The sequence below is a fragment of the Oncorhynchus gorbuscha genome, linkage group LG18 (genome assembly GCF_021184085.1).
Source record: "Oncorhynchus gorbuscha isolate QuinsamMale2020 ecotype Even-year linkage group LG18, OgorEven_v1.0, whole genome shotgun sequence".
NCBI classification, from domain to species: Eukaryota; Metazoa; Chordata; class Actinopteri; order Salmoniformes; family Salmonidae; genus Oncorhynchus; species Oncorhynchus gorbuscha.
The window spans coordinates 19,944,673-19,963,162 of NC_060190.1; the positions used below are offsets into that span (position 1 = coordinate 19,944,673).

The 18,490-nt window shown below is 41.1% G+C and overlaps 1 protein-coding gene across 3 annotated transcripts in view; it reads left to right on the forward strand.

The window, feature by feature from the left end:
- LOC124004258 (kinesin light chain 1-like) overlaps nt 1–18,490 on the forward strand; it is a 33,392-nt gene that overhangs the window by 13,813 nt on the left and 1,089 nt on the right. For 2 of the 3 annotated variants that reach the window (XM_046313045.1, XM_046313042.1), the window contains exons 4-14: nt 74–152; nt 485–713; nt 965–1,052; nt 1,642–1,743; nt 3,564–3,737; nt 4,288–4,387; nt 6,557–6,606; nt 7,131–7,186; nt 7,317–7,425; nt 7,783–7,899; nt 13,593–13,717. In XM_046313045.1, coding sequence (XP_046169001.1) covers nt 74–152; nt 485–713; nt 965–1,052; nt 1,642–1,743; nt 3,564–3,737; nt 4,288–4,387; nt 6,557–6,606; nt 7,131–7,186; nt 7,317–7,425; nt 7,783–7,899; nt 13,593–13,717 — 1,229 coding nt within the window. Of the gene's footprint in view, nt 1–73; nt 153–484; nt 714–964; nt 1,053–1,641; nt 1,744–3,563; nt 3,738–4,287; nt 4,388–6,556; nt 6,607–7,130; nt 7,187–7,316; nt 7,426–7,782; nt 7,900–10,080; nt 12,708–13,592; nt 13,718–18,490 lie in introns of those variants that run through there. The other variant, XM_046313046.1, reaches the window with a different exon arrangement.

The following is an 18,490-nucleotide window of genomic DNA, read 5'->3' on the forward strand; positions in this document are numbered from 1 at the left end:
CCACTCCTTTGACCAAACCAGATGTCCTGAAAAAGGATGATATTGGCAATAAGCGACATTGTTTTTTTTCCAGGAGGAGAAAGATGGAGAGCCTCCTAAAGATACACTGGACGACCTCTTCCCCAATGATGAGGAGGAAAACAGTCAAGGAAGTAAGCGGTCTGTCTATTACAACCATATCCTGCGTCGTCATACAGTATCGGATTAGTATAGATTCTTTCATGTTCATATCTTTGGTGCATAACGTCAAACAACAACCTGTTGCGTCATCTTATTTTTTATTTATTTAAGGTCTCATATTTGAAATGGAGTTGCTCTAATATTGAGCTGAGGACCCTCAAATCCGATAATTCTTCAAATCTTTATATTCTATTGATTGAGAATTCCAAATCCATATTATACGAACGTAAAACTCTGCGGCAACAGCCCAAACCTTCTAACTGTGAACAAACCGCATATGCCCCTGCCCCGTCCTCTCCTTCAGTGCCGCATCAGCATAACAGCGCAGCGGTGGCCGCAGCCCAGCAGGGTGGCTATGAGATCCCGGCCCGCCTGAGGACCCTCCACAACCTGGTTATCCAGTACGCCTCCCAGGGCCGCTACGAGGTGGCAGTACCCCTCTGCAAACAGGCCCTGGAGGACCTGGAGAAGACATCCGGACACGACCACCCTGACGTGGCCACCATGCTCAACATCCTGGCCCTGGTCTACAGGTGTGTGTGTGTGTGGTTGAGTGTGTCTGTGTCGTAGCCCACAATATTAACCCTTCTCCTGCTGGAGCCGTGTTATCACACTTATGTGCTGCTGTCCTTTGTCATTATACTGTAACACCTCTGTAACCACACATCTTCACCACCAATACCACTTATCTACACACTGCTTCTCTCTTCTGTACAGAGTGTATTCAGTATCTTTTTCTTTAGACTTATGTATTTCCCTTATCTTTTTTTTCCTTTTTTTTCAGGGACCAGAACAAATACAAGGAGGCGGCTCACCTGCTCAACGACGCACTGTCTATCCGGGAGAAAACCCTTGGGAAAGACCACCCTGCAGTGAGCTAGTCTACCAATCTCTTTTCTCACTAGACGAAAGGGACTTTTCTGCATTTTTTTGTTGTTAATCTTTGGTTGGATATTAAGATTTGCTAAGACATGGGTTGGAGTTGGTCAGGTTGAAACCGCCGTTAGCGGCTCCAAGGGCTGGTTAATCCTAAAGCATGTGGGCCATTAATACATTACAGGAAGGTACTATTTATCACGTTCCTAATGGCAAATCTGGTTGTCAGCACTTGGACAGGCATCTAGCCAGAGAGATGTTATTTAATATGCATTCATATACATCCACATCACAGGCTCCTGGAAAGTACATGGGCATGATGGGAATGCAAAAGGTCCTCAGTCACTGTAGTGTAAAGTGCTCCCAAAGGTGAAATGTCCATTATCACAAATTGTATAACTATTGTCAATTTATATTAATGTCATAATGTAGTAGTGTTAGAGGTCTATAAGATTACACATTTTGTAGTTGTACTTTTGGGAGCACTAAAACAGTACAGGCTCCCTTGTTTGACTCACCTCACTGCAGGCACAGAGCAGCTACATAACATGATGAAAGCTGCTCACTAATCCTTCTGTTTCTCAGGTGGCTGCGACACTGAACAATCTGGCAGTGCTGTATGGAAAGAGGGGGAAGTACAAGGAAGCTGAGCCCCTTTGCAAGAGGGCTCTGGAGATCAGAGAGAAGGTGGGTGCAGTACATACCCAGTGCAGACATACTTGATACCATGTCAGTTCATTTTAGTAACTTTACATAGGTGGTGCTAATAACCGAAGTTCATCACCAGCTCATTAATCATTTTTAACTTGGCGAGACGTTGATATGAGGTCCTATTATATTTTTTTGTAGCTTTGATGATAACGGAGGTTCTTTAATAAATGATGCCGTCACTCTGTCCCATAACAGTTCTAATGGTTTCATGGCAGCCATAACACATCAATGTTTTATCATATATACAGTATCAGTCAAAAGTTTGGGCACACCTATTCATTCCATTCCTCATTTTTCTTTAGTTTTACTATTTTCTACATTGTAGAATAATAGTGAGGACATCAAAACTATGAAATAACACATGGAATCATGTAATAACCAAAAAAGTGTTAAACAATTTAAATTATATTTTAGATTCTTCAAAGTAGCCACCTTTTGCCTTGATCACAGCTTTGCACACTCATTCTCTCAAAGAACTTCATGAGGAATGCTTTTCCAAAAGTCTTGAAGGAGTTCCCACATATGCTGAGCACTTGTTGGTTGCTTTTTCTTCACTCTGCGGTCCAACCCATCCCAACCATCTCAATTGGGTTGAGGTCGGGTGATTGTGGAGGCCATGTCATTTGATGCAGCATTCAGCACTCTCCTTGGTCAAATAACCCTTACACAGCCTGGAGGTGTGTTTAGGATCATAATCCTGTTTAAAAACCAATGATGGTCCCACTAAGTGCAAACCAGATGGGATGATGTATCGCTGCAGAATGCTGTGGTAGCCTTGTTAGTTAATTGTGCCTCGAATTCTAAATAAATCAGTGTCACCAGCAAAGCACCATCACACCACCTCCGTGCTTCACGGTGGGAACCGCACATGTGGAGATCCTCCGTTCACCTACTCTGCGTCTCACAAAGACACAGCGGTTGGAACCAAAAATCTCAAATTTGGCCTCATCAGACCAAAGGACAAACTTACACCGGTCTAATGTCCATTGCTCGCGTTTCTTGGCCCAAGCAAGTCTCTTCTTATTGGTGGCCTTTAGTGGTTTCTTTGCAGCAATTCGATCATGAAGGCCTGATTCACGCAGTCTCCTCTAAACAGTTGCTGTTCAGATGGTCTGTTATTTGGGCTGCAATCTGAGCTACATTTAACTCTAAGGAACTTATCTTCTGCAGCAGAGGTAACTTCCGGGTCTTCCTTTTCTATGGCAGTTCTTAAAATGTTCCGCATTGACTGGCCATGTCTTGAAGTAATGATGGACTGTCGTTTCTCTTTGCTTATTTGAGCTGTTCTTGCCATAATATGGACTTGGTCTTTTACCAACTAGGGCTGTCTTCTGTATACCACCCCTACCTTGTCACAGCATAACTGATTGGCTCAAATGCATTAAGAAGGAAATAAATTCCACTAATTAACTTTTAACAAGGCACATTTGTTCATTGAAATGCATTCCAGGTGACTACCTAATGAAGCTGGTTGAGAGAATGCTGTGAGTGTGCAAAGCTGTCATTAAGGCAAAGGGTGGCTACTTTGAATAATCTAAAATATATTTTGATTTAACACCATTTGGTTACTACATGATTCCATATGTGTTAGTTAATAGTTTTGATGTCTTCACTATTATTCTGCAATGTGTAAAATAAAGAAAAATCCTAGAATGAGTAGGTGTCAACTTTTGACTGAGACTTTATACAATACGTCTTTCAGAATGAGTTGCTATCTCTAGAAATGTTCCAATGATTATTTGGCTGCACCTCAACTCGTGTTGGTTGATGCTTCTGTCCTCTCGCCTCCCATATAGGTGCTGGGCAAGGACCATCCTGATGTGGCCAAGCAGCTGAACAATCTGGCCCTGCTGTGCCAGAATCAGGGCAAGTACGAGGAGGTGGAGTACTACTACTGCCGTGCCCTGGAGATCTACGAGCGCCGGCTGGGCCCTGACGACCCCAACGTGGCCAAGACCAAGAACAACCTGGTGAGGGGGCTGCCTGGCTTGACTGCCATGCTTGAGTCTACTGCTGCTCAGGGGTGAACAACTCATGTCTGCTGGTTTTCTCTTTCCTCTGACACTAATTGCACAAGTCAGACAGTGGTTTCAAATTAAGAACAAAAACCAGCAGACACTAAGGCCATACGACACAGGTGTCAAACTCATTCCACGGGGGGGTGAACTGACTCCCGACACCTGATTGTCTAGGGCTTAATACAAATATTTAAAAGTCACTAGGCTTTCCATGGAATGAATTTGACACCCCTGTCCTATGAGAACCAAAGTTGCTCATCCATACCATAGCTCTTTGATCCTGTTATGTTGTTTTTATTTATATTGGTATTAGACTAAACAAGATGGTGCAAGGATGAGAATGAACTTTGTTTTCCTTTTAAAGATCCAAAAACCGTGATGGTTGCATCTGGTTCAGTGATTTGCTTTGTGCGTACTTGTAGTTCAAAGGTGAAATGTCTGAACCTTTTACATGTACATTTAAGTCATTTAGCAGACGCTCTTATTTTCTCCCATCTCCCAGGCTTCGTGTTACTTGAAGCAGGGGAAGTACAAGGAGGCGGAAATCCTTTACAAAGAGATCCTCACCCAAGCTCACGAGAAGGAATTTGGATCCGTGGATGGTGAGCAAACTAGTCCAAAACTCGGAAGGGCCACAACAAACACTTGGGGATAGTAGTCACTTTGCCTCCTTATTTGCAAACTTTTTTTTTCAGAATGTTTTTCATATACACAAAGTTACAGTACGATCTAGTGTTGCTTTCACATTAAATGGCTGTTCCGTTCAATCGACATCAACGTGAGTCCATTTACATAAATCCTTATGTGAATTCAAAGTCTTCGGTTTCTAGAAGGAACAATAGAGCACCTGACTGTACTGACCATAGACGTACAAAAAGTCTGGTTCTGACATTTTAGAACACCGTTCTTTCACACACAGCTAGTTTGCCAGCAGACAATGCTAACTGTAATTTGTCACATTTTGCCATCAATTGTTAGGATGGGTTATTATGACACCAAGTTAATGACAATGAAGTGTAGCGGTTCATTGCTAATGAGAACATAGTCAACATTCGACTTGAAATACAGAATGGTGCAGGCTAGAGCAGACTGATTTTAAGAGCTGTTCAAGAAATACTTCAATCATTTTTGAATTTCTATATTATAAAGAAAGCAACTGGTTACTAAGAATATAGAGTATATAAAAGGATTGTTTAGTATATTTAAAATTAAAATAAATTTAGATGTAAAGATTTTGAATATATTTTTTAAGGGCTAACTAAACAATTACTTTTTTGGTTAAATTACCCCATTGGAAGAAGAGAATTTGACTTCTTCCCATATTGAATGTATTGGAAACTTTTTTTCCTATTTTCTAGCATTTTGCAAGCTGTACCTGATATGCAGATGAATGATAGTTTTCATTTGCGGTGTTACGGATGATCGAAGTGCCATTAAAGGTCTTCTTGAACTTTCTCTCTAAATGCCATATTATTGTAGGATAATCACTGGGCGTGTGCATATGATACACAGCAATGAAGGTAAGTGGAAACATTGGTGGGGTTTTTCCCAGAGTGAAATATGCACATATCTGAAACAAGAACAAAATCCAACTTGGTTTACATAGGTGTTTCTTATTATATTGCTCTCCATTTAATTATTTATTACCATTTGCGATACAAAGATATTTAAGTCTCGGTTTTGTGTGTCTTCATGCATGAGGGCATGGAATTGTCTAGACTTTGTTAGTTTCTTGTGTTTTTATTATTATTTTTTTGTCTTGTGTAAAATTCCATACTTTGTTATACTTTATAATAGTGGCATTGTATTTTTTTGGTGTTTTTCTTTGGTTCATCTGTCATGAAGTCGTCTCTTATTTCAAACCTTTCTTTGGAAATCCCTTCTTGAAGTAGTAACACAATGCCTTCGTAACACTGTTATAGGATCACATGTAATTTTTTATACATAACATACATGACCACTTATAACTACTAGCATAATACTTATGTCGTTGTAAAGAAAACAAAGATTGGTTATCATACAGTTTTTTAAAAAATTGATAAGTGTCTTCATTATGATATTGTTTTTCAGGCTTAACATGCCAAGATATTTCAAGTTAGCTCCACATGTATTCTTCTTTACTGTACTTTCATTGTCTTTCGCAGTCACATGTTATGTTGAGTTTATTGAATGTTTTTGACATTGACAATATTCTGTTCATTTTATTTTGACATTTTTATGAAATCAATTAAATATGCATTTATTTTTTTATCCATAATGAAATTAAATGCTTTCATCAAAGTTATCTCTCAAGATGTAACATGCAAAATGATGGGTTGACGTTGATTTGAGGTTTTAGTATTTTTACACACAAGTGCCTTTCATGCCAACTTTATTTTCACGCATTTCTTTTTCCATATTCTCAATAAATTTGAGGCAGAATTGTGACCTTGTCTCTCTCTTGAGTTTCATACCATGCCAATATAATGCACGGTTAATAAACATGATTCTGTGAGGGGGTGGGGATGAATTTGAGGGATTAGCAGAACTCTGGTCTCAGGTTGAAACAGCGTTTTAAAACCATCTCAAACCATTACTGAGATTGAGAGGCTGCGATACGATCTTGTCACAGGAAAAAAAGGAACAAAGTTGAACTAATGTTGCCTACATGTCAGCAAGGTGCAGCTGTCTACGTCTGTATCCTACCATTTGTTCAACGCCTGTCTGTTACTCGTTGGGGGTGTTTTTGCCAGCACACAGCACACCTTTCTCTTTCTCCTCTGTCTCTGCAGCTGAGAACAAACCCATCTGGATGCATGCTGAGGAGCGGGAGGAGTGCAAGGTAAAGTGTGTGTGAGAGCGAGTGGGCATGAACGGACATGTGTCAGGGGTGGCAATTCTTTTCAGGAACGCCTGTTTGTTTACTTGTCAATTCGGTCTGGTCCCGTGTTGCTCAGTTGGTAGGGCATGGCGCTTGAAATCACCAGGTTTGAGGGTTTAATTCCCATGGGGACCAGTAAGAGAACATTAAAATGTGTGTACTCACTGCTGTAAGTTGCTCTGGATAAGAGCATCTGCTAAATGACAAAAATTAGGGGGAAGAATGCTTAGACGCAGCGATATGACATCATACACCGAGGCAGCAACTTCCTGCTAGCTGAAAACAACAAAAAGCTTTTCCCAAGCATGCCTCAAGGTGCACATTGCTAACAGTCAGTAGTGGTGGTCTGGACAGATTTAAATTCTGTTTTCTGTAAGCAGGATGTTGCCCCACTGTGTTTGTTTGTCATAGCTGAGTCATTTTCAAAAATGTGAGGGGTTTCCCTTTCTGTGATTTAAAAAAAATCCAACTCTATTTTTCACCAGAGCAAAGACGGCTATGGAGATTATGGTGGCTGGTATAAAAACTGCAAGGTGAACAGGTAAGAAAATAAGTCCACTTAAAGACTTGTAAGCACTACCGAAGTAAAGGAATGGTACTGATTAGCATCTCTGTAGTCACTGCAGTGATTTTGAAGTGTGTGTGTGTGTGTGTGTCTGTGTGTCTATCAGCCCCACTGTTAACACCACGCTACGTAATCTGGGAGCTCTGTACCGCCGGCAAGGCAAGATGGAGGCCGCTGAGACCCTGGAGGAGTGTGCCTTGAGGTCCCGAAAACAGGTCAGCTTCTCTCTCTCACACACACACATTAACCCTCAAATCTATAAAAACGCACACACGTTCAAGCTTAAATCCAAACTTGTGTATATTCAGTTATGGAAATGCTTGAACTGAATGTTGACATTCACAGAGACTTTTTAAGATCTATTGTTGCATATTGAGTATTAGTATTTCCCTATTTCTTGCTTGCCTTTGATCCAGGGCACATCCATATAGTCATGGACTATTTTGCTTAATTGTGTGTTTGTGACTGCATGTTTTACTGATTTTTACCAATCAGTTGCACCAATTACTTTTAATAATAATGTAAGAACAAAAGGTGAAATTATATTGGAAGGATTTGTGTGTTTTGTTCAGGGTGGGGTGGAGCTGCAGAGAGACGGAGACAGGAGGAGGAGCAGGGAGAGTCTGAGCAGCGTAAAATATGAGAGCCCCTCCGAAGCAGGGGAGGACGGCAGCGTGGACTGGAACGGGGTGAGTGCACTGCACAGACGCACACACCTAAGCCTTCTTATATTATTTAGGAAGGTATTGAGTGCATATGTGCTGTAAAATATATACAAAAGTATGTGGACATCCCTTCAAATTAGTATATTAGGCTATTTCAGCTGCACCTGTTGCTGACAGGTGTATAAAATCGAGCACACCGCCATGAAATCTCCATAGGCCACCATTGGCAGTAGAATGGCCTTAAAAAAAGTGACTTTCAACGTGGCACCATCATAGGATGCCACCTTTCGAACAAGTCAGTTTGTCGATTTCTGCCCTGCTAGAGCTGCCCCGCTCATCTGTAAGTGCTGTTATTGTGATGTGGAAACGTTTAGGAGCAACAACGGCTCAGCCGCGAAGTGGTAGGCAACACAAGCTCACAGAATGGGACAGTTGAAGCGTGTAAAAATCATCTGTCCTCACTCACTCCCGAGTTCCAAACTGCCTCTTCAAGCAAAGTCAGCACAAGAACTCATTGGGAGCTTCACGAAATGGGTTTCGATGGCAGTCCGATGGATGAACCCGGGTTTGGCGGATGCTAGGAGAACGCTACCTGCCCCAATGCATAGAGCAAACTGTAAAGTTTGGTGTAGAAGGAATAATGGTCTGAGGCTGTTTTTCATGGTTTGGGCTAGGCCCCACAGTTCCGGTGAAAGGAAATCTTAACGCTACAGCATATAATTACATTCTAGACCATTCTGTCCTTCCAACTTTGTGGCAACAGTTTGGGGTAGGCCCTTTCCTGTTTCAGCATGACAATTCCCTGCGCACAACGCCATACAGAAATGGTTTGTCGAGATTGGTGTGGAGGAACTTTACTGCTCTGCCGAGCCCTGACCTCAACCCCATCGATCACCTTTGGAATGAATTGGAATACTGACTACGAGCCAGGTCTAATCGCCCAACATCTATGCCCGACCTCACTAATGCTCTTGTTGCTCAATGGAAGCAAGTGCCCGCAGCAATGTTCCAACATATAGTGGAAAGCCTACGCAGAAGAGTGGAGGCTGTTAAAGCAGCAAAGGTGGGGCCAACTCGATATTAAATGCCCATGATTTTGGAATGAGATGTTCGACGAGCACTTGTCAATCCAGAAGACATGTTATTTATATCCTCTAATAATGTATTTTATATATTATACTTGGTTTAATATATACTAGGTATACATGAAAGACTGACCCGGTGAATCCAGGTGAAAGCTATAATCCCTTATTGATATCACTTGTTAAATCCACTTCAATCAGTGTAGATGGAGGGAGACTGGTTGAAGAGGGATTTTTAAGCCTTGAGACATCGATTGTGCCATTCAGAGGGTGAATGGGCAAGGCAAAAAATGTAAGTGCCTTTTGAACGGGGTATGGTAGTAGGTGCCAGGCGCACCGGTTTGTGTCAAGAACTGCAAAGCTGCTGGGTTTTTTTTCACGTTCAACAGTTTCCTGTGTGTATCAAGAATGGTCCACCACCCAAAGGACATCCAGCCAACTTGACAAGACCGTAGGAAGTATTGGAGTCAACATGGGCCAGCATCCCTGTGGAACTCTTTCGACACCTTGTAGAGTCCATGCCTTGACAAATTGAAGCTGTTCAATATTAGGAAGGTGTTCCTAATGTTTGGTATACTCTGTGTATAATGGTTTCTAATCAGTTTTAAAGCAGATTCTCCACAGCCCTGCTCCCAACTGTAGATGGCTAGGTGCACGCTGCATTGCAGGGTGAGCAGACTGCCAAGGTGCCCCTTGAGTCCCACTGCGGTTCACACTGATTGTCATTAGCTGACTCATCGATATTGCGTTCAGTGCAGCGTAGCGAATACTACAAAAGCTTTGTCTTCTCTAAACCTTTTCAAATGATTACTGTGGTTTATAATTGTCATCATTTGTGGCCCTACACTGTGTCTTCTACATTTAATTCTTTACGACAAATGCAAGTGTGCAGTCATGTTTGATACTGATTTTATTTATGTTGGTCATAAAATAATGTTCTAAGCTTTGTTCTAATCTTGCGATGTTCCTCTCTAGAATGGTGTGTTAACCTTGTGTTTTTCTGCCTGTCATTTTTTTCTTTTTTTGTTGTATGTCTCTCCTCATCTCTCTCTTGTATCGGTCTCTTTTGCTCTCCACTTTTCTTCTTGTTCTCTTTTCTCTTTGTCCTTCATTCATTCATTAGGCCTAAATCAGTGGGATGACCTTCCTCCGCCTCACTCTTCTCAACCAATCAAAATCAAGCCAATCGAATCAAAATGGATGCCCCTCGTCATTTCCTCTGTGTGAAGCCTCTTCTAATCTCTCATGGAGGACTCCTCCTTCATCCCCACTCCAAATCCTGGCCCAAACTGATTATACCTTTCACCGCCCCCTCTTTCTCTCCCCTCCTTCGTCACTCTCACACTGCCACGCATGCTCTCTATCTTCTTCTACACTCTACTCCTTGTCTCTTGCCCTCTTCTTGCATTTTCTTTATACCTCATTTTCTTTCTAGTTATCTTCCTATCTCATTCATGCCCACTGATTTCTCTCATCATTCTGCATCATCTTTCAGCCCTTCTCTTCCTCTATCCATCTGTCCCTCCCTTTCTCTTGCTGTGTCATCGCTTGTATAGTGTGTTATATTCTAACCAATAAGAGATGTTGGACAGTGGCACCAGAGGCCAATTGAACACTGGAAACTTAACTATCAAAGCTTCGGATTGGTTGTTTGATTTTCCCTCTTCTGTGCTCCTTGTATGCAAATATGATTGTTTTTCAATTGATCTTTCAACAAGCAGTTATAACGGCATCAATTATTAGTCCACTACCAAATGAGACCAGTCAGAATTTTTATCCCATTTTGTTATCGCTATAACATTATTTGCCACTGAAGAGCAACTAGCTACAATAGTGGTTTTTATTTTGCTGCAGCCATTTTTTTGCCTTGACGTTTGACCGGGATTGAACTACCTAGGTGCCTTTTTTTAACTTATTTTGTTTTTCACTTATTTTGTTATCTTGCTACTTGTTTTAAGTGTGACCATGACCCTTGTTAAATATTTATGCGTACTATTATGTTATATAGGAGGAAATGTAAGAAAATAAATAAATATTGTGACCCTATCATGATTCCAAGTCACGTCGCCACTTACAAGCACCTTTTGAGTTTACACATCGATTACTTGTGTTATTGAGATGTGTATCAGTCTCCTGTTTTATTTTGTTTACTTTGAAATAGTTTCTTATATAGCATAGTGTTTATCATAATGCTTATTTCTTTGCATTGTCCCTCTAAGCAATTGCTTAATATTTTAAGCCATTTATTATTATTATTATTATTATTATTATTATTATATAGCCATAAGTTTAGGAATTATGGTATTGACTTTTTAAAGGGGAACAGCTTGCGAACAGTAGAATAAATGTTTGAATTTAATGGCATTTTGCAAATTGCTTCTCCAAACCCATCTTGAAAAAAAATATATAATAATCTGTAATTATGCTCCAAGCGAGATCTTGTTTCATGTTTTGAAGTAGCCATTGAAAAGGGACACAAACAGCAGATACACAAATTAATATACACTCTGCCGCACAAAGTTGTTGTATTTGACTTTGTATTTTGTAAGCTTCCAAGTTAAATTTTGTGAGGTCAATTATTTGGTTTTACCTTGATGGTCCTCTTGTTGTTCCTCGCATAGCTCTCCCTCTTGTTATCCTCTCGTCTTAAAAGCCTATTTTACCCTGCCATGACGTAAGGCAGTCATAACAGCTTATGTTAGTTTGACACCACTATGAATAGCCAGGGCACAAATGCAATTACCAAGGTTAGCTATCTTGTCAGCCAACAACCTAGTTACCTTGAACACAGTAACATGAGACCTAGCTGGTTGCTCAAAAGCTATATGTTATAAATTGACATGAGATTTTATGAATGCTGCTGATGACTATTGTTATGCTACGCTTTTAGCAGCTTAAAGATCGACTTTCGGTTGGATTGAAGTTGGGTGTGATCATATTGTGAGACATCTTTGAACAGTTATGTTTCCTCACTGTAAAGATGTTTCAAACAACGCTGTTTCTTGAAATGTACTCACTGATGTACACGACTTGACTGTCCCAGTTTCTTTTGTATCTCCCATGTTTAAGTCACTTTTAGTTTAGTTAGTATAAATATAGAATGAGGGGAAACTATGTATTTTAGTCTGTGTAGTATTAGTAACTAACCTTCTAGCTAGCCAGTCGTTTCAGCATTAGCAAACACCACCAAATTGAAGTTGCCTGTATGCCATGTAGTTACTCTAAGCACTTTAACGATGATTATAACTGTTTCACAATCTGCAGGTATATACTCAATTATAGTAGATTTAAAGATAATGGTTTAAAAGTGCATGTGCTATACCAAAACTGATGCGGTACTATGAGACTATTAGTTCAAGTAGTTAATGTGTATTTTAAAGTAATTACGCTATTGTTACCGTATGAAAATGCAATTCCACTTAACTGTGGCATTTTAGCATCTCAGTGAACGCCGCAAACAGATTAAATATACATATATAAAAAATGAGCAGTAATTGTAGAGCCAAAGCAGTAGTAGTGGAGCTAGCCAATTCTGACACACACTGGCTGGCTGGTAGACCTATGTGGTGGAGCAATTTAGCTGTCATACTTTTTTTAATCGGTCCATCTGTTGAATGTTGTGCTCTCCATTACTGGTTCTCCTCTCCCGGCATTGTGTAGGCCTACGCACACCCTCTCTTGTTGTATTGTGATGAATGTGTCTCTTAACCTTGTTTGACATCGACTGAAAATAAAGACTTTCATTTTGGGCTTTTCTTTGGCTGGATGCTTGTGTAAACCGACCTGAGGGGGAACCGCACATCCGATATGCTCTCCTCCCTCCCTCCCTCTGGAGACCATTGACCTAGTATCACTACCCGGAAGCTCTGGCGCATGATGGCTTCACTGCCATACTAAAATGTAGTACACAGCAATAGGCTGCAAATGAATCCAATCACATTTCACCACCTTCTACCTGAAGTGTGCACTTGTACATTCTCCCTCGAAGTGTGTCAGTTTAAGGACTGAAGGTTTACTTCCGTGGTGGTGTGGCATCAAAGACTAGTTTCTCGAAGCAAATAACATTTCTACAGCTTCATCTTATTCATGCATTCTTGTTTGAAATGTAGGGTATTATCTTCAACACACTGTAAATTCTTATATCTCCAGCCCCCTACTGGAGAAGTACTAATTTTGAAATAATGCCCTTGACTATGCCTTAGTAAGGGCAGGGTTTGGTTCGGTAGCTTCTCATGCAGCCTTCATTTGTACTGGTCTGAAAAATACTGAACAGTATAAAACCATAGGGTGGCTACCAATTTGTGGACTTGATTTATAATCTTCCAGTACTAACCCTAACCCACCATAACAGATGAAGGAAAGGAGACAAGGTGAGTATGAGAACCACTTTACTAGATGCAACCCTGGAGAGCTACAAAGTCTGCAGGTTTTTGTTCTAGGCCAGCGCAAAAAAAAAAACATATTGGGTATGGTGAAGGAAGTTTCAGGCTGGCAGCCTAGATTGATTGCTGATGCTTTTTGGAGACAGTTTTCCAAAGCAATCTGATATGTTTGGGCTGGACTGGAATAAAAAATGTCAGGAAGGGATTGGGAGACTGAGTTTACAGGACTGTCTGACCCTGGGCGTTGTTTCAGGATGGCAGTTGGGTTCTGAGAAGAGCAGGATCGATGGGGAAGCTCCGGGACGTCATACGGCGAAGCAGCGAGATGCTGGTGAAGAAACTACAGGGGAACGGTCCCCCCGACCCACGCAACCCCCAGTAAGAGACAAACATGCACAAATACACAGGGCCTAGTGAGTTCTCACACCACATGCACAGTTAACATTTTTGCTGCCTTAAAGCTACAATATGGAAGACTTTTTCATTCAATTGGCTCTAAATGGCCATAAGTGGCAAGGATCAGAGAATAAAATGCTTTGATGATTACATGATAACTTCAGACCCCAATGTTGCCCATCTGGCAAATCAAACTTAATTTGTCACATGCGCCAAATACAAGTGTAGACCTTACCTTGAAATGCTTACTTATAAGCCCTTAACCAACAGTGCAGTTCAAGAAGAGTTAAGAACATATTTACCACATAAATTGGTAAAGTCCGCAAAAACTTAACATCAATGGAGAAGTCAACATACATGTGTAAGTAAAAACAAATGCAAATAAGTTCGAAAATGTGCTACTAATGAACATGACGACACACACGTCTCGTAATAAGTAATGTTTTTGTTTGGTTATCTTTTGGAAATTGTAGAAATTAAACATTTCCCTTAAGAAGTTCCAGCTAGGCAGGCTAACGTTAGTAAGCTCACTTAAACTCGCCCCATTCCTTACAAATGTGCGCAACCGCAAAATTCAAACGAGGCAACAAAGAAAACTAATGGGACTGCGTTGACTTCAAAATCTGGGGTGTGAACCACGTTTCTATTCAGCGTTGATCGACATGGTAATGGCTCTATAGTATTGGAGAAAAGTTGAGAACTGACACTCCGTTAGATTGTGACGTGTCATGCCGTAACGTACAGCACGCATAAAGAAACTATTTATTACAATCTCTCTCCACCAGGTGTAACACTTCCCTCATCCTTTAAAAACAAGAAATGGACAGTGACGGGGGTAAGGGGGATACCAAGTAATTTTTTGCGTCATCACTGCAAGCGATCGTTCTCAAAGCCGATGTTTACTTCTGAAGATCACTTTAGCACCGTCCTAAAAACCCGATTCGAAATTCGACACAAACCTTCAAACAGGTATGTAATGACACATTATATAAACTCTTTATAGTGTTTTATTTACATTTTAGAGGCGATAAATTGGACAGATCGAGTGGGGAAAAAAGCAATTTTCCCACACAACATCTCTACTCACTATCAAGCATTAGTTTCGCTTCCCCATTCGCCATTTTTAAAAAGACCCGACGTGGCTCATTGCCTTCTTGAATCATGCCGAAACTGGCAGCGTGTGGGGGTCATGCAATTGATTCTGTTGGAAAGGGGAGAAATTGTGCTTCACAATGGTATTGACATTACAGTTGATCTGGAAGTATTACGTTTTTGGGGGCGCTCAACTAAGGTCAATTGTACGGACCATGGCGATGTACAAAAGTCAGGTGAGTTTACGTGAATTAATTTCCTAGCTTTCATACATTAGGTATACATTGTAATGAAACAGGCAGGGAGCAGGTCTCGAATCCTCAACCTTCTAGCCCGAGGTCCGGCGCGCAATCGACAGTGCCGCAAAAGCATGCTGGTGCGGCAGAGTAAACCCAGGGTCGTTACAATATTAATAATGATATATTTAATATAAGTAGTCATAATTGACTGTAGTGCATATAAAGCACTCACAAACTACCAGTGGCTGAAAACACAATCATCGGGGGATGAACACGTGACGAATTTTCAGCCCTGCAAGTGTATACTCTTCGGACCTCATGAAACGTCATCAGAAGTGCCCACTTAATTTTAGGGCTGAGGGGATAGGGTGTGTCTTTTTAAGTGTTGACTGCGTTTTAAACTCATAAAAGACACACCCTCCTCCACTTACCGTCGCCTTATGCCCTTGGGGGATTCCTGCGGCCACCTTTGTCGTTTTGTGCAAATGATTAGCCAAACAAGGGAAGTTGGCAACGTAAAGCCCCTCAGCCTTCGTTCACTCCGGGCCTGAAACGCTCCATAATTCAATTTGCGATGATTGTATATCCTCTAAGAAAAGTTCGCCAAAACTTAACCAACACTTAATATGGAGAAGTCCACATACAAGTATAAGTAACAACTAATGTAAATAAGTTACAAATTGTGCTACTAATGCACATGACGGCTCAAACACGTATCATAAAAGTAATGATGTTTCGTTTGGTTGGCTTTTGGAAATCACACTTATTCATTTGTATTTTTCGATTTACCTGATATACACTGCTCAAAAAAATAATGGGAACACTAAAATAACACATCATAGATCTGAATGAATGAAATATTCTTATTAAATACGTTTTTCTTTACATAGTTGAATGTGCTGACAACAAAATCACACAAAATGATCAAGGGAAATCTAATTTATCAACCCATGGAGGTCTGGGTTTGGAGTCACACTACAAATTAAAGTGGAAAACCACACTACAGGCAGATCCAACTTTGATGTAATGTCCTTAAAACAAGTCAAAATGAGGCTCAGTAGTGTGTGTGGCCTCCACGTGCCTGTATGACCTCCCTACCAGGCCTGGTCATGCTCCTGATGAGATGGCGGATGGTCTCCTGAGGGATCTCCTCCCAGACCTGGACTAAAGCATCCGCCAACTCCTGGACAGTCTGTGGTGCAACGTGGCGTTGGTGGATGGAGCGAGACATGATGTCTCAGATGTGCTCAATTGGATTCAGGTCTGGGGAACGGGCGGGCCAGTCCATAGCATCAATGCCTTACTCTTGCAGGAACTGCTGACACACTTCAGCCACATGAGGTCTGGCATTGTCTTGCATTAGGAGGAACCCAGGGCCAACCGCAACAGCATATGGTCTCACAAAGGGGTCTGAGGATCTCATCTCGGTACCAAATGGCAGTCAGGCTACCTCTGGCGAGCACATGGAGGGCTGTAGGGCCCCCCAAAGAAATGCCACTCCACACCATGACTGACCCACCGCCAAACCGGTCATGCTGGAGGATGTTGCAGGCAGCAGAACGTTCTCCACGGCGTCTCCAGACTGTCACGTGCTCAGTGTGAACCTGCTTTCATCTGTGAAGAGCACAGGGCGCCAGTGGCGAATTTGCCAATCTTGGTGTTCTCTGGCAAATGCCAAATGTCCTGCACGGTGTTGGGCTGTAAGCACAACCCCCCCACCTGTGGACGTCGGGCCCTCATACCACCCTCATGGAGTCTGTTTCTACATTTACATTACATTTACATTTAAGTCATTTAGCAGACGCTCTGACCGTTTGAGCAGACACATGCACATGTGTGGCCTGCTGGAGGTCATTTTGCAGGGCTCTGGCAGTGCTCCTCCTGGTCCTCCTTGCACAAAGGCAGAGGTAGCGGTCCTGCTGCTGGGTTGTTGCCCTCCTACGGCCTCCTCCACGTCTCCTGATGTACTGGCCTGTCTCCTGGTAGCGCCTCCACAGCTCGCATTGATGTTCCATCCTGGATGAGCTGCACTACCTGAGCCACTTGTGTAGGTTGTAGATTCCGTCTCATGCTACCACTAGAGTGAAAGCACCGCCAGCATTAAAAAGTGACCAAAACATCAGCCAGGAAGCATAGGAACTGAGAAGTGGTCTGTGGTTATCATCTGCAGAACCACTCCTTTATTGGGGGTGTCTTGCTAATTTCCTATAATTTCCACCTGTTGTCTATTCCATTTGCACAACAGCTTGTGAAATCTATTGTCAATCTTTGCAATCGGAGGGTCCTGGAGTATTAAACAGGGGTGCCAATATATTTGATCCTTGTCTTTTAGAGAGTTGTATTTACTTATTACTTGTTTAACAAAATCAATTTCTCTGAGCAATTGTATTAGTATAAAATATTATAATTGTAAAAAATAATATAAATTATATTGCTCAGTATTTATTATTTATTATATACAATTTTTGTTTGCTGATCTTTTGCCAATAATTTTGGACCTGACTACATACTTTCGATCTGGTTTTAGACATTCAATTAGGGATGCACCGGTGTGGATATTCTCGGCTGTTACCAATATCCTTTTCTTTTTCTTTTTATGGCCTTCTCAACCATTCTAGCACAGATAGAAGGTGCAACCAAGTTGCTATGTTCATGAGGCTATTAAGAAGACATGTGAAATGACTTGAATATGGGAAAAGTTAAAAATATATATATTTTCATCACAAAGTGGCTGAGAAAATTAGGTGCTTTGGAGGCTGAATGGGGCATTAAATGCCAAAATAGCCAATAATGTCAAACGTGATTCATTTCAGTACAATGTTTCTCCCACCTGCCTGTATCCCCATCTTATTTCCATGCTTTCTCAATAGTGTCAAAATACCATTTTATATGTATAATATATATATATATTTAGATGACTATTCACACACTGGAGATTATTTTAACCAAGAATCTAAAAAAAAAATTGTATCCCCTCTCCACTCCAATCTTCATGATCTTAATTGTGTTTCTGCAACTACATCACCTCAAGTCTGACACTGCGTTTTTGGTTAAGAATAATGCTCCAGTGTTTTTTTGTTTTGTTTTTTACAGCTATTGTCTGCCTCTTTATTAGGACGACCAGCCCAGTATTTCTGTATACGATTCAGTTGAAGATAAATAGCACAAAAATCATCTTAAATGTACTGTTATATTAATGATTAATCTCACACAAAGCAAATGCACTTAACAACTGTGTAAACAAATTAAAATGTTGTGACATTCATTTGACACACAAATTCACACAACATGATACACCCCTCTATTCATTCTAGGTCCAATACCCTTCAGTGGCCTCACACGAACAAAGACACACACACACTCGCCAAAGCATAAGACATTTAATCTAAATGTGCTTAAATGAAAATGCTTTGTTTTTCTTTGC